The sequence below is a fragment of the Antechinus flavipes genome, chromosome 3 (genome assembly GCF_016432865.1).
Source record: "Antechinus flavipes isolate AdamAnt ecotype Samford, QLD, Australia chromosome 3, AdamAnt_v2, whole genome shotgun sequence".
Classification (NCBI taxonomy): Eukaryota; Metazoa; Chordata; class Mammalia; order Dasyuromorphia; family Dasyuridae; genus Antechinus; species Antechinus flavipes.
The window spans coordinates 625,326,169-625,343,223 of record NC_067400.1 but is presented as its reverse complement, the minus strand read 5'-3'; the positions used below and the strand labels follow the sequence as shown (position 1 = coordinate 625,343,223).

Here is a 17,055-nt window from a genome sequence, read left to right as displayed (position 1 = left end):
TATATATATATGTGATTTTATATATATATATATACATATATATAAATTTGAAGTATCTTGATGGATAATACATGTAATGGAACAAGACATCACAAATTATGTAATTTATGACTTGGTTATATAAGTAGTTTATCCTGCTAATTGCTCCAGTTTATGACTTTGTTAGATAAGTAGACTATTACTACTAATTGCTCCAATTTACTGTTAATAAATAGATTATTAGTGCTAATTACTGTTTAATATTAATATCAGACTGGAATGTCAGAAATGATATATACCTGTAATCTTGGAATGTATACTAAGTAGCCTGAAAAAGTTTAGTATTATTGTAATATTAGTTTACAAAGTATACAAACCCTGGCTCTTAGATCAATAAATGAATTGGTTGACAGATTCCCATCTGGCTTGTAAAAAATTAATACACACTCACCATTCACTGAAGCTGGATTTCAACAGTGGATGGTATTTTCCATCACAAGTCTTTTGGAATTCTATTGGGTCATTGTATTGTTGAGAAGAGCTAAGTCTATCATAGCTGATCATCATTCATGTTACTGTTTGTATACATAATTTTATAGTCCTTTGGTTATAATTCTAAATTGCTCTAGTTGGAGCAGTTCACAACTTCACCAAACAGTGCATTAATGTCCCACTTTCCCCACATCTCCTCCAACATTTGTCATTTTCTTTTTTCTGTCATATTAGCCAATCTAGGAATTGTTTTAAATTGCATTTCTCTAATCAATAATGATTTAGAGTATTTTTTCATGAGTATAGATAGCTTTAATTTCTTGATCTGAAAATTGTCTCTTCATATCCTTTGATCATTTATGAATTGGGAGAGATGGTAGATTTTAGAAAAAATGGAGAGACTTGCATGAAATAATGAAGAGTGAAAAGTTAATGCAGTAATACCAATATTGTTCAAAGAACAACGTAAATGACTAAATTATTTTGAATATTATAAATACTTAAATCAAGTACAAAGGAAGATGCTATTTGCCTCCAAAGAAAGAAGTGATAAATAGAAGTATGCTTAGTATGGTTTCACATAGATGGAAAGATAGATGTAGATATAAATATATATCAGTATCTCAATATATATATATATAATATATATATATATAATATATATATATATATATACATATATGGAGACTGAATACAGATCAAAGCATGGTATTTTCATATATATATATATATACATATACATAAATTTGAAGTATCTTGATGGATAATACATGTAATGGAACAAGTCATCACAAATTATGTAATTTATGACTTGGTTATATAAGTAGTTTATCTTGCTAATTGCTCCAGTTTATGACTTTGTTAGATAAGTAGACTATTACTACTAATTGCTCCAATTTACTGTTAATAAATAGATTATCAGCGCTAATTACTGTTTAATATTAATATCAGACTGGAATGTCAGAAATGATATATACCTGTAATCTTGGAATGTATACTAAGTAGCCTGAAAAAGTTTAGTATTATTGTAATATTAGTTTACAAAGTATACAAACCCTGGCTCGTAGATCAATAAATGAATTGGTCGACAGATTCCCTTCTGGCTTGTAAAAAATTAATACACACTCACCATTCACTGAAGCAGGATTTCAACAGTGGATGGTATTTTCCATCACAAGTCTTTTGGAATTCTATTGGGTCATTGTATTGTTGAGAAGAGCTAAGTCTATCATAGCTGATCATCATTCATGTTACTGTTTGTATACATAATTTTATAGTCCTTTGGTTATAATTCTAAATTGCTCTAGTTGGATCAGTTTACAACTTCACCAAACAGTGCATTAATGTCCCACTTTCCCCACATCTCCTCCAACATTTGTCATTTTCTTTTTTCTGTCATATTAGCCAATCTAGGAATTGTTTTAAATTGCATTTCTCTAATCAATAATGATTTAGAGTATTTTTTCATGAGTATAGATAGCTTTAATTTCTTGATCTGAAAATTGTCTCTTCATATCCTTTGATCATTTATGAATTGGGAGAGATGGTAGATTTTAGAAAAAATGGAGAGACTTGCATGAAATAATGAAGAATGAAAAGTTAATGCAGTAATACCAATATTATTCAAAGAACAACGTAAATGACTAAATTATTTTGAATATTATAAACACTTAAATCAAGTACAAAGGAAGATGCTATTTGCCTCCAAAGAAAGAAGTGATAAATAGAAGTATGCTTAGTATGGTTTCACATAGATGGAAAGATAGATATAGATATAAATATATATCAGTATGTCTCTCTCTCTATATAAGGCTATATCTCTCTACCTATATACCTATCTATCAAGTTTGTGTTAATGGTTGCTTTCACCGATTGTTTCAAATATAAAATGTAATAAATAAAATAAAAAATATACATGATATGATGTTATGAATAAAAATTACATTAAAGATAATATATTACCACACTTTAAGGATCATAGGACTATTCTTTCTGGCCTAATAGATGCCAAATCAGTATTTTGTGTTCCCATTAGAAGATAAACTCATGGAAAGGAAGGACTGGAATGCTTTTTTTTTTTTTAAATTGAACTCTTAACAATATGGATTTTATAGAGCAATTAGCTACTCCCTGAAGCCTCTGTTGTAGCAAGGTTAATAAATATCTTTGCATTTATTTCTTTATTCATTCAAAATTATTCCATTTACATTTGGTGGCTCTACTATTACTTCAGTGTGGGAGCCCTATCTGATGGTTTGAACGTAGTCCATCTATATCTTCCTGTCCTCTGTTTCTTTTGTCTAAATTTGTAAATACCCTTCATATGATGCAATGCCCGGATCTGAACACAGTAGGTATGGTCACAAGGATCCCAGAACAATGGTTCTGTCAACTTCATAAGAATGCTATGCTTCCATCCATGCTATTAACACATGTTATTAATATCCGCTTTTTTGGTGACTGCGTCTCACTTTATTTCTGCATCAATAGTTAGGGGGCTCCCTGCACCAGACATCTTCAAGAAAAAGCTCTTTAATCAATATTGAGAGATGTGGTTAAAAAAATGTCTTATCCAGATGGGAATTAGACTAGATAATTTTTGAGAATAAGCAAGACTAGATAATTTTTGAGGACACTTCCCAAGAAATGATTGAGGAAAAGATGGGGCCCTTATAAGGACAGAAGATTTTTACCCCAAATAAAAAAGATTAAGGAGCTGACTGAAGTCTTTTTCTATGGAAATATATGATGACCTCAGGGTAGAGAAGGCCTAAAACTTTTGCCTTTATTCCATCGCACCAGATGGTTTGAGGGAAGAAATCAGTTCAAGGTGAACAGTCAAAAAGGAAATGGTCAATCTCTGGTCATTTTTTTTTTTTAATATGAAATCCTCTGTTCTGGCTATGCAGTCACTTGGAAAAAGTTTCCCAGATCCAAGTGGTTATCAGACTGGAGCCTACTTAGCTAATGTAGAAGCATGCAAGTCTCTCCCAAGCATTCTATCATAGGACTTCATGATTCCCCCAATTAGTCTTCCCAGGCTTCTCCATCAGAGATACTCTGTGCATATTCTAGATCCTTTAGAGGGGTAAAGGGAGGCAGGAGTGCAAAGCAATTGTGTCTAGCTGTAACCCTAGGAAAAACTGCCATGCAGTGACTTTGGAGATGGATAAAGATTTTTCTCACTTTTTTTTTTTAATTTTTCTAAGGCAATTGGGGTTAAGTGACTTGCCCGGGATCACCCAGCCTGGAAGTGTTAAGTGTCTAAGGTCAGGTCTGAACTCAGGTCCTCTGTCTTCATGGCTGGTGTTCTCTCCACGGCACCACTTAGCTGCCCCTCTCTCCTCACTCTTAATGGAAGTTAACATACTCTCCCAATGGAGAATCTCAGCACAAGAGCTTGTGACAGCCACAAGCTATCTCCTGTTAACTTTCTTACTGTCTCTCGTGGCCTCTGGGATGATAAAGGGAGTAGGCAGGGTTGCCATCTCATAGAAAAATGCTAAGCTCTTTCAGCAGTAAATTGCTACCCAGCTTGAAACAACTAGTTTATTATCTCTAAGGCAACCAAATGTTAAATTTCACATATGGACCAAAGCAGGCTTTTTCTGTGTTTGTCTCTGTGTCTGCTTTTGGGGGAAGGCAGATGCCCTGTTACTCTGATTCAGGAGAATTCTCCATAACTAGCCAAGCCTATCCTCCAGTTGTTAGTGCCCATTTTAATGCCATATTAAGCCCTATCCCTCTCCACCCCCGGATCTCTGAACTATAATTCCACCTCAGTGTTATTTTTGGAAGGGATCTTAGAATGAATTATTGTGGAGCTTCATTGTGATTTCCCAATCTAAGATACCTCTTTTTTGGACAATTTTATCATTAGATTTTATAATTATCATTATCTCTAATTAGAGAAAATTAGAGGGAAATTTGATGAGGGCAGAGAGGATCTTTTCTTGTGCATTTGTATCCTCAGCATTTAGCACAATGATCTAGGAAGGGCTTAATAAGAGGCTTGCATTCATTCTTAAGAGAGGGGAGCTCAGGAAGGCTGGCTACCAAGGCTAAAGGAAATAGGATTTTTATTATGTGCTTTAAGACCTTCCATAGGATCAAGGTATCCCCCAGGGACAGGGAACCTCAAGGAAAAGCAAGATGTCTATGCCGTGGGGAAGAAAGGCCTCTTAGGATCCAGGACTTGCAAATTTGGAATGAAGACAGGAAAAGGGCCAAGGGATTCTTAAGTGGAGGAGAGTGTAGATTTGGGGAGTGCACACTAGGGTTCCTCCTGGCAGGAAGGGCAAGGTGGCCCGCCTGAGCAGTGGGGATGATCAGGGGGACATGAGGGAAGGTGAAGTTGTGGAGGGCACAGGGCAGTGGAGCAGGAGAGTTCCTGTAAGTCAGGAGATTCTGAGCAGAGGCAGGGAGGTCTGACTTTCAGAACAGGGAGGAGGGAGGACCTGGCAGCATTAGAGGGGCAGGGGTAGAGCTGAGCACCTCCAGGGTTGGCAGCCAGGTAGAGTGGAGAGAGAACTCCTGGGATTGGGGTGACAGCGGCCATTTCTAGAATTCTAGAAGCCTGAGGGCAGAGGGAAAGCAGAGCCTTGAGGTTGCATCCCGGAGGCCAGGTTGAGGCGGCAGGGGGTGTCCACCTGGCAGCGAGGGCTTGGACCTGGGATCCTCCAGCTTAGTATTGAGAGAATAGGGCTGGAGGAAAGCGCGACATTCAGAACCTCAAGGGCGGGTCCCTAGAGTGGGGCTCATTAGGGGCGCTGAGGCAGGGGAGGCTCTCCCCCCAATTTCCCCCCCTCCTCCCCCGCAGCGTGACCAACTAGTGAGGCCCCGCCTTTGCAAGCGCAGCCCTGGCCACCTCCTGGAAGAATCCTTTGTGGCTCGCAGTGGGATCGCATCTCTGGCTGGCCCAGCCCGGGGCCCAGCCAAGAGCGAGCCTACGTCCTGCCTCGCCTCCCTTCCCGTAGCCCCAGGGGCCGCCCGCCTCCCCCAGCCCACTCCTCTGTCTTCCTCCTCTCTGCTCTCCAGGTGAGTCCTTCCCCCTCCCTCTGTGGATCCAGATCGCCTGCCTTCGTCCCTGGGGACCGGGAGTCTCGCCCATCCGTTCCCTCCGAAAGTGACTCAGGCCTCTTTCCATCCAGCTCTTACCTGTTGTTCTGTCTCTCCCCCTTCTGCCCCGCTCCCCATTTCCCGCCGCCGCGCCATCCCCTCTCCCCCCCTCCTCACCATCCTCCGCCAGCAACTGACACCCCGTCTTGCCACTCCCCCAACTCCCCTTCCCTTACCTAGATGCTTCTGCCCCGCTGCCCATCACAGACCAGGCGTCTGCTCTCCTCACCCAGGCCTCCATCTCCCTGACATCTTTCACCCCCTCCATTTCCATACGGGGACATCTCCAGAGTCCACTCCACTTTGGACCCTCTTGGGCTCGGGTTCTGTCTAGCTGCTCACTGCCCCAGCCCCTTCAGTCCGCTCTCCACCCTCTCTCCGACCCCATTTTCCAGTGGGGATTGTCTCTAAGACCCAGCCTTGCTCTGGCCATTCCCCCTTAACCTTCTTTCTCTCTTCCCTAGATCATCAGGTTTCTAGACCAGAGTTTTTAAGATGGGATCCAGGAACTTCGCTTAAAAATATTTGGATAAATAGATTTAAAACAATTGGATTCATTTGTTGTTGTTGTTGTTGTTTTTGCATTTAAAAATATTATTCTGAAAGGGGCCCTTACACTTCACCAGATCGCCAAAGGGGTCCTTGATGTAAAAAAGATTGAGAGATCTTTATTTTGTGGGGAGGGGGAGGCTGAGAAAGGGGGGATTTGGAAGGGAAAATGAAATGCAGATAGAAACCTGATTCAACAAGTATCAGTGACAGTCTGGCTGGTCAGGCTACGCAGGACACGTTTCCTACATCTGGATTCTCCAAAGCAGAGAAAGATGGAGTAGGAAACAATATCAAATATTTCTGGTCAGAGCTTTTACATTTTCAAAAGTTGTTTTGATGAAAGTTTCTCCTTTGAGGGAAAGACTCAGGATTCTCACCCTCTTTGGTTCCTTGTCCAATGTAGATCTGTCTGCGAGAGGAAAGGGAAGATCCCCTTCTCTGCAAATCTTCTCCCTTCTCAGTTTAGCCTTTAGGATGTCCAAGCCTGGCCCAAGAGAGAAGCTTGGAGCCAAGGGAATGGCCCCTGAGACTCAGAGGACTCCATCCCAGGTAAGTGCAATCAGTCCACAGACTTGGCAAATATTAGCAAACACGTGCATTTCCATAGACGGAGAACAACAGAAGGAAATTGTGTATGAATTTGTCAGTGTCTATTTTGAATATTATATATGTTCACATACAATTCATTTATATATTATTAAATGAATCATCTATTAACATATTCAATGAATCATATCTATTCATTTAAACACACACAGAGAATATAATAACACCGTCCCTCATCTCTTAAGAACTTCCTTCTGCTCTTTTCCTTTCTGCATTTTAACTGTTTTATTGACTGTTCATCATCTCCTTTTCCTCCCCGATTGCTCCCTCTTGTGGCAAACAACAATAATGCAAATTAATTTCATTTGGGAAAGCCTTGACCAGAGTTCTGAAATGGTTTTCTTTATCATTTCATAGTCTCTATATAAATGTTCTCCTGGTCCTGCTCACTTTAGCCTATTTCAGTCATACACATCTTCCTAGATCTTTCCGAATCCCTCTCATTCCTCTTTCTTAGGGTTCAATGCTATTCCATGCCCCTCATAAACCAGGTTATATGTTGGTAATGTTGGCAGGAATGTCAGTAGTCAACCTTCTGCTCCAGTATTTGCCCTTAGAATCCCCTCTTCCCTCCAAACCCCACTCTGTCTTAAAGATAAATATCCTATTATGCTTTTGATAGCTCTGCTGAATGGGAAGGTTTTGTCTTTGTCAAACAAGCCTAATTTCACTTCTTTCCAATTTCCCCTTATTATTCCTTATTCTGCCAAGTAGAGAAATTCCAAATCTTCCTCTTTCTCACTTCACATAAGATCCTCAAAGACAATTATCATTCACATCTCACAGAGATCTTCTTTTCTCTAGATAAAAGGTATAAACATCCTTCTAACCCTAATTCTCAGGGGTCCAACCTCATCATCCACCACCATCTTGGTCACCCTCATGGGGATGTACTCTCCTCCTTATAAAGGGTATTCTTGAAGTTTATAGAGGCCTAGGTATCTGGTTTTGTATCCTGGACTTCTCAGAAGGAAGCCTCAAAAGACATTAGCTTTGGGAATGATAGCACCACACTCTTGACTCATATTGGGCTTGTAGTCTACTCTGACCTGTTTCAGGGGAGCTGTAGTCGAACCACTCTTCTATCTTGTACTTGAAAAGGTGTTTATGCCCCATAGTAAGAATTTACATTTATGCAAATTAAACTTGATCTTACCAGAGATGTGTGAGTGGAAAGAAGGAAGAAAGGAAAGGATCAGACCCAATGGATGTTGAGAAGGGAGAAATAACAAGTTTTGACATGTGATTGGGTATCAGTGAGATGAGGGAGAGTGAGAAGCCCAGGGCAATATTAAAATTCTGAACCCCAGACAATGACAGGAAGGTCCTGGGAAAAAACAGGAATGTTTGAATTTCTATTATCTCATCTGCACATTGAACAGGTTATTTCTATTTTTGTAATTGGAACCAAATGTTTAGATGATGATCACTCTGTCTTATAGTCTGAAGTAAGCAGTGATTTTCCCCTTCATTCCTGTTCCTCCTCCACTATTTATCTTAATATTCTAGCTCTTTTATTCCTTCACATGAAATCTATTATTTCACACCCCTGCAAAGCATGCCTTTGATTGACTTGTTGATGTTGCATTAAATCTTTAAGTTAACTTTGGTAATACAGTTGTTTTCCTTATTATTATCCCTAATTATCTCTCCAGCAATTTAAATTAGTCTTTATGTCTTTAAGGAACACTTTATAGTTGATCGTATTATTGTTTGTCAGACCCAGAAGACAACATTATTCCACAAAGAATGCTAAGAGGATATGACCGGAATATTAAAGATCACAGGACAAAAAATTGAGAAGTGCCTGAGATTATATACTTTTAAAAACTATAGCTAGAAGATGAATTTTTAATTGGATAAAGGACAGAAACATTTGCAAAAGATGAAATAGATTATTTTGATTGCTTGACATGGACGGTTTTTGTACAAACAAAATCAAGACCTCTAGGAAAAGAAGCAGTTCTTTGGGAAACACGTTTTGGTAGAAAATTTCTTAAACAAGGCTTTGGAATTCAAAATGTTAGTTGTTGGGTCCAACACTCACAGCAACAGAATAGATCTAAAGGTAATCCTTGGTATCTCATTGTCAAAGTTAATTGTAAACAACAACTTTATGAAAGAAAATTCCAAATACAGAAAGAAATGCAAATCAAAATAACCCTAAAATTCCATCCCCTCCAATTGACAAGGATGACAGAGGATAGAGCTATATTGAATAATTTGTAGAAAGACAAGTCTGCTAATTTTCCATCGGACTCACTATAACCATTCCATTGGCCATTTGGAATTAGGTAGATCAAGTGGCTAAAGTGTCCGTCCCCTTTTGATTTAGAGATTTAATTGCTAGGCCTGAAGAAGATCTTTGTCAAGAAAAAGGCCTCATATATATATCAAAATGTTTACAGCTGGAATTTTAATAGTAGCAAATAATAGGCAACAGAGCAGATGCCCATTGATTTGGGAATAAGTAAGCAAATTTTGGTACATGAATGTAATGTCTGTATCACAAAAAAACAGTGAATTTGAGGATTCTAGAGAAGCATGGAAAGAGTTGTATGAACTGATATAAAATGAAGTAAGCAGATTCTGGGACACACTATACACAGTTACTACAACAATGACAAGGATAACTGGAGGCTATACAAGAAAACTAGTATAGTAACTAAATAATAAAAAAAAATCTTTTTTTAAGTTAAAAAACAAAGGACTGCTCTGTGACATATATGGGAGAAATCTATGCAATATGACACAAAAGACAACAGCAAAATTTTATTTTAAAAAAGTCTCCATCTTTATCTTGTAAAATAAGAAGCAATTCTATCTCAAGAAAGAAACAATATGAGACTTTTTTCTTTGCCATTCCTTCATTAATCACAGGGAATCTTCTTTGCAAGCTACTTTGTTCTTGCCAAGAGGGTTTTTGGAATATTAACATTTGGGAAAGTCTTTTTTTTTTTTTTTTTGCTGAGGCAATTGGGGTTAAGTGACTTGCTTAGGGGTCACACAGCTAGGAAGTTATTTTTTAAGTCTCTAAGGTCACATTTGAACTCAGGTTTTCCTGACTTCAGGGCTGTACTCTACTGCACCACCTAGCTGTACCTTGGGAAAGTCTTAATAAAGAACTTGTTTTACATCTTCTCTTTATCTTCTCGAGCCTAAAAGATCACAAATAAAAGTCGAATTTTCCGATTCCACAGTACTGGACAATAAGACCTTTCTCAACTCCCTTCTAACTGCTGACACAAACTGTTTTTCTCATCATTCAATCACCTTCATGGTTCCACAGGCTGGCGCTGACACTTGTCCTGGACCCTTTGGCCATGTCACAGTCACCTGCCTTCTGCCTTGTGTAAATGGGTCATTATATGGAACTATATAATTGCCAAAGTCGAACCCTCCAAATCCTTTGATGTTTCAGAAATGTGTGACATTCAAGGATGTTGCTGTGTTCTTCAGCCGGGAGGAATGGTGCTCCCTGAACTCTTCACAGCAGAAGCTGTACAAGGAGGTCATGCTGGAGATCTCTCAGAACCTGCTCTCTCTGGGTAAGAATGATTTATCCTCTGACCCTGCCAATGCCCACCCATTAGGCTCCTTTTAATGAAAGGGACTTCCTTTGCTCCCTCCCCAGCTATTTGTTGCAAGGTGTCAACATTTATGCATGATTGAAAATGAAAAATGGTTTGTCCCTTCCTGTTGAAGAGAGAGAGACTTTGTTCTCACCATTTCCTGTCCTTGTCTCATCTAATAAGAAAATTGCAGTTTATTTTGTTGCTCTTCAGGTTGTCATTCTAGGGAGTTTTAGATCAAATTTGGAATCAGAATTATATACTCTCAGTTGATGATATGTGACCTCGGTGTCTCAATCCCACTTGGATTATAATTTCCACAAAAATATCCCTGGGAACCGAACAATGAGCTTTTCTTTGTGGGTTTCTAGTGCAGGGAACTCGGTAGGTCCTGCTGTAGTCCTTTCCCTTGTGGGAAGTGTCCCATACTTAGGGCATTCATTTTGACACCTAACCTCAATTTTCAAATCAGGCTGCTAGTGTTATTCTTAGGGGCTTATAAGAGCAACTCTGGCTTTATTCTTTCTTACTATTTTACTTTAATTCCAATAAGAATGCCAGAAATTATAGAGATTTCCTATCCTTCCCAGAGGGAGATGGATAAAAAACCAATTTTGTGATTCCCAATTGGCTCCATGACTTTTTCTCTTTCCCTCCTAAAGCTCCCAGCATCATCATATACACTCTTTCCATAGATCCTTGGGGACCACCATCTGATACTTCTTAGCATATTCCCCTTCCCTTAAAAGGAGTGAATTTAAAGATGTCCCTTTGTTATTTACCATGAATAGGTCTTCCAGTTCCCAAAACAGATTGGATCTCAAAGTTGGACCAAGGAGAAGTACCATGGTTGCCGGAACATGAAGAGTCTGGGAACTCCAGCCTACGTGAGTAAAATTAGGAGGTTTCATGGCATTTACTTCATGAAGTCACTATATGCAAATATTAGGCTGCATTCTCCCCTGAGATTTCCTATTGGAAGTCCTTTTATGGCCCCCCCCACCCTGTATCAACATAATTCATTTTTTTCCTTATGTGTCTGATCTTTGCCTGTATTCTTAGAGAAAGAGTGAGTTGTGAGAGGCACTTGAGTGGGCTCTGTTCAACCCATTGAAGGAGGTCACCCACATTGATGTGAGGACAGAGCTACTGAAGTGTCAGTGGTAAAATAATGAATAAATGAACAAGTGAATGAAGGAAAATGTATTAAGCAATTAAGCAAATATTAATGGCTAGGGATAGAAAAACAAACAAAGAGAAACCAGAGGGAGGGAAGGCAAGGGATGATGAAGGAGACAAAGTAACATTAATGTCAATCACTTTACTATCTGCCGAAGAAATTAAACAGATATATTTCTGGGTTTTTTTTACTTGTTCTTTACTTGCTTCAGATGGAAAGAATAGACCTAAAACCCAGAAGTCTACTCCAAAGCTGAATAGTTCCTGTGACTTTCATTTGAGAAAAATCAAGGGTAGTGAAAATAACTCAGAGAAGAAGCAAGGCAACTTGAAGAGTCATTCCAAAAAATTAAATATTATCATCAGGAAAACTCCTCAAGAAAAAAAAGATGATGACCATAATAAGTCTGAGAGTAGTTTTACTCCACAGTCGACCAATGAGGGTAATCAACTTGAGGGGAAGCCAGATCTTACTAAAGATCAGAAAAATCCAAGTGTCAAAAAGCCTTACAAATGTAATGAATGTGGGAAGACTTTCAGTCGAATCTCATACTTTAATGGACACAAGAGGATTCATAATCCAGATAGATTTTACGTTTGTAATCATTGTGGGAAAAAGTTCTCAAGACCCTACAAACTTGCCGTACACCAAAGGGTACATACTGGAGAGAAGCCTTATAAGTGTAACAAATGTGGGAAGTCCTTCTCCCAGACCTCATCCCTTACTCTGCATCAGAAGATTCATAGTGGGGAGAAGCCTCATAAATGTAACGAATGTGGGAATACCTTCAGCCAGCGCTCAACACTCACTGCACATCAGAAAAGACATACTGGAGAGAAGCCCTATGAGTGTGGTCAGTGTGGGAAGGCTTTCAGCCGGAGCTCGAGTCTTAGTGTCCATAAAAGGAGCCACACCGGGGAGAAGCCCTATGAATGTACCGAGTGTGGAAAGGCCTTCAGCCAAACCTCATCCCTTATTGTGCACAAGAAGATTCATACTGGAGAGAAGCCCTATAAATGCAACGAATGTCAGATGGCCTTCAGGGAAAGCTCAGCCCTTCATGTACACAAGAGGTTACATACTGGCGAGAAGCCCTATCAGTGTAATTACTGTGGAAAAGCCTTCAGTCAATCCTGCAGCCTTGCTGTACATAAGAGAATACACACAGGAGAAAAGCCTTATAAATGCAATGAGTGTGGGAAGGCCTTCTGTGAGAGCTCATCTCTCAGTACACATCGGAAAATTCACACCGGAGAAAAACCCTACAAATGCAAGGAATGTGGGAAGTCTTATTGCCAAAGCTCGACGCTCAGTGCTCATCAGAAGACTCACACCGGGGAGAAATCTCACAAATGTCATCAGTGTACAAAAACTTTTGTAAAGCCCTCCCAACTTGTAGCCCATCAGAGAATTCATACTGGAGAGAGACCCTATAAATGTGACGAGTGTGGCAAGACCTTCGGCCACACTAAAACCCTTCATGCCCACCGGAAGATTCATGCTGAGGAAAAACTTTATAAATGTGATCAGTGTGAAAAGTCCTTCCAGTGCAGTTCCTACCTGGCTGTGCACAAGAAGATTCATACTGGGGAGAAACCTCATCAGTGCAACGAGTGTGGAAAAACTTTTAGACAAAACATATCTCTTATAGTACATCAGAGGATTCATACTGGAGAGAAACCCTATAAATGTAATCAGTGTGAAAAGTCCTTTCACGGCAGCTCGTATCTGGCTATCCACAAGAAGATTCATACTGGAGAGAGACCTCACTCGTGTAATCAGTGTGGAAAGGCTTTCAGAACCCACTTGAACCTCGTTGTGCACCAGAGGATTCATACTGGAGAGAAACCTTATCAGTGTAATGAATGTGGGAAGTTCTTCACCCAGAGCTCCAATCTTGCCGTACATCAGAAAAGCCACACTGGAACCAAATCTTCTAAATCTAATTAACGTATGAATCACGGACTTGATGACACAGAAAATTCATGTGAATGTAATTTTTTTCTCCTCTTCTATCAGTGAAGAAAGGAGGAAAAAGCAGATGGGACTTTATATTTCCTGTAATTTTATGTAAAGATATATAGGAAGGGACAAGGGGAGAGAGCACAAGATGATCTGTACTTTTAACAGGACAAAGGAGGGTTGAACACATGCACACACACACAACTTTATCGTAGGAATAAATCAGACTCAAATCAATAAGCAGGGATGAGGAGTAGGGTTAATGTGGAGAATAATGGGGAGGGAATTATCAAAAGCACAATGAATGTTCACTTGAGGGAAGTGAACACTGAAGGGGATATTAAAAGTTAAAAAAGAAATCAAAGAAATGATACAAAGAGGACCCCATTATTTGGATAATGAGTAGGTAATGCAGTGGAGACAGTGTGAAGTCTGGAGCTGGAAAGATCTGAGTTAAAAAATGGCCTTAGATACTTAATAGCTGGATTACTCAGAGCAAATCACTGAATTACTTACCATCTGCCTCTATTTCCTCATATGTAAAATGGGATTAATAATAACACCTCTTTTTCAGGGTCGTTTTGAAGATCAAATGAGTTAATATTTGAAGTGATTTCTAGATCTTAAAGTATTTTATAAATGCTAGCTCTTAAGAATATCTGATAGGATAGTATTGTATCATAAGAACTGATGACAAGGACAGGTTCAGAGAAACTTGGGAAAACTTGTAACTGAGGCAGAGTAGTGAGCAGTACCAGGAAAACAATTTATGCAATAGCAGTATTATTTTTTTAAAATTTTAATAGCTTTTTATTTACAAGTTATATTCATGGCTAATTTTACAGCATCGACAATTGCCAACCTTTTGTTCCAATTTTTCCCTTCCTTCCCCCACCCCTTCCCCTAGATGATAGGATGACCAATACATGTTAAATATATTAAAGTATAAATTAAATACAAAATAAGTATACATGTCCAAACTGTTATTTTGTTGTACAAAAAGGCTCTGAAATTAGCCTGTGAAGGAAATCAAAAAATGCAGGTGGTCAAAAATATAGGGATTGGGAATTCAATGTAATGGTTCTTAGTCATCTCCCATAGTTCTTTGGCTGGGTGTAGCTGGTTCAGTTCATTACTGAATAGCAGTATTATTAAGAAAAATTACTGAAAAACTTCAGAACCCGAAGCGAACAATGACTTCCCAAGATTCCAGAGGACTAATAATGAAGCAGGTGACCCATCTCCTTACAGAAAGGCGAGGGCAGAATGAAACATACATTTCTGGGCCCAGCCAAAGTGAGAATTTCTTTTGTTTGACTTTGAATCTTGTTACAAGGGTTTCCTTTTTCTTTTTTTCTGATGTGGAGAGAGGGAAGGGAGATAAAACCAACACAGATTCATATAGTACTTTACAAAGAGCCTTACAAGTATTATCTCATCTGATCTGAATGACAACCCTAAAAGGTAGATGCTGTTATTCTCATGTTACAATTGAGGAAACTGTGTGGCCAGAATCACATAGTTCCTTAGACTTAGATACTGATGGCCCTGTTCCCCTCTGGATGACTGGTGGATGTTGACTCTTAGAATCTCCCAGAGACTGATAGAAGATGGGATTCTTCTTTGGTAGTTCAAATGTTAAACCTTATGAAGAACCCTGAGATTATAGGAAAAATAAATAGTAGTCTATGAATCAGCAAATAAAGTTCAGTATAGGCATAAAGGTAAAAGAATTAATGAAAAGGGCCAAGCCAAAAATTCCTCTTTGGAAACTTTCCATAAAAATACAATAATAAAGAAAACAAATGGGAGGAGAGTAGAAAAGGAAAAAAATGTTGGTTTCTAATCAATTGAGGGAAGGAAAGGGAGAAATATGAAGATATAGATAATTAAACAAATACCCCCAAAAAAGGGAGGAAGAAAGATATAGACAATTAAACAAATACCCCCAAAAAAGGGAGGGAGGAAGATATAGATAATTAAAGAAAGAAAAAAGAATTATTAAAATAGAGAAAAGACTACAAAAAGAAATAGTGGGGAGAGGAAGGAAAGAGCCTGGGGGAATAATATTGTACAAAAGTAAACAAAACTCACCCTATCGACAATGCAATCTAATCTGATGAATATTTATTAAGTGCCTGTTATTTTTCAGGCACTGTGCTAAGCACTGAGGATACCATTAATAAAAATAAAGACAGTCCTTGACCTCAAGGAGCTTAATGTCTAATTGGGAAAGGAAGTGGAACACCAGAGGGCTCACAGAGTAGGGGCGTCTTGTTCTATAGAATTGAAAAATCCAGGGAGACAGATGTAGAGTGGAGGGAGCTCAGAAGTCTAATTTCTGCCCTCTATAAAGGAGGGCATGAGAGAAAACAGGTTGGTTCTCCATCCTTCAGTGCTTCAATTGGAGAGTAGAGGAGGTTGTGTTAATTAAGCCTTATGTTAGCAGCATGGGGATAAGATTAGATGTTGTGAGTTTAACCTGGAAGGGGCATTTTATTCCAGGTGCAGATGCAGCGTGGACAAAGACTTTAAAAAGGAAGGGGAGAAGTTAGCTCAAAATTTAGCTTTACTTCTAAATAGCAAAGATCCCGTGAAAGACTGCTGGGTCTGGAGTCAGTAAGACTCATCTTCCTGAGTTCAAATGTGGTTTTTCAGACACTTACCACATGTGTCTCCTGGGTGAGAAACCTGACCCTCTTCACTTCAATTTCCTCATCTGTAAAATGAGCTGAAGAAGGAAATGAATGACAAACCACTCTAGTATTTTTGCCACGAAAACCACAAAAAGTTGGACATGACTGATGTTCTTACTCAAGAAGTCTCTACTGGATAAGTCCTTGTCTCAGTTACCACTGGACTAGATCCCCAAAGATTATTCCCAAGATCATTCCTTATTCTTCAGAACACTGATGTTTAGCTGGTTTTGGACCTCAGCTCCCATATTCCTAAACTTTCGAATCTCTCAACATAGGGAGCTCTACTAGAATAGGGGGAAAACAAATGAAAAACCAAGACCAATCTGTGCTGCTCAAGGCCACAAACTCAGAGGGGAGGTCATCAGGTCTTGCCCCTCATAGTATGCTTCTTGATGGATACAATGGCATAAAGAATAATCAAAGAAGCAAAGGAATGAATGAGGAAAGAGTAACAGGCTGAAGCTGACAGACCTTTCTGAATGACTCCACAGCCAACCAAAAGCCCCGGCAGGACTCAGCTTATAGAAACAGGTAGATGGCAATGTATGCTTCCTTGTCCCTCCAAGGTCATTCTTTCTATTCCACATCATTACAACTGTACCAGCACCAAGTGCCATAGCCTCCCCACATGGATGACCACTGTGTCAATCACTCTTCATCTGCACTGGACTATTTCATCTTAAACACACACTTTCTCTCTCTCTCTCTCTCTCTCTCTCTCTCTCTCTCTCTCTCTCTCTGTCTCTGTCTCTGTCTCTGTCTCTGTCTCTCTCTCTCTCTCTCTCTCTCACACACACATCCACTCTAATCTCTCTCCTGAGCTCCAATCTCACATCTTCAATTTCTACATCTGGAATTAAGAGTCTCATAGACATCTCCAACTCAACATGTCAAA

General features: G+C 39.2%; 1 protein-coding gene across 1 annotated transcript in view; it reads left to right on the top strand.

Annotated features, from left to right (window-relative positions):
- The window catches only part of LOC127557627 (zinc finger protein 665-like), a 37,708-nt gene extending 23,279 nt beyond the window's left edge, over window positions 1-14,429 (top strand). Inside the window, exons 7-11 of the mRNA XM_051990939.1 lie at window positions 4,764-4,863; window positions 5,291-5,508; window positions 6,603-6,690; window positions 10,169-10,295; window positions 11,711-14,429. Of these exons, the coding sequence (XP_051846899.1) occupies window positions 4,764-4,863; window positions 5,291-5,508; window positions 6,603-6,690; window positions 10,169-10,295; window positions 11,711-13,449 (2,272 nt within the window). The 3' untranslated portion in view covers window positions 13,450-14,429. The remainder of the gene's footprint in view (window positions 1-4,763; window positions 4,864-5,290; window positions 5,509-6,602; window positions 6,691-10,168; window positions 10,296-11,710) is intronic.
- Window positions 14,430-17,055: the final 2,626 nt, after the last annotated feature.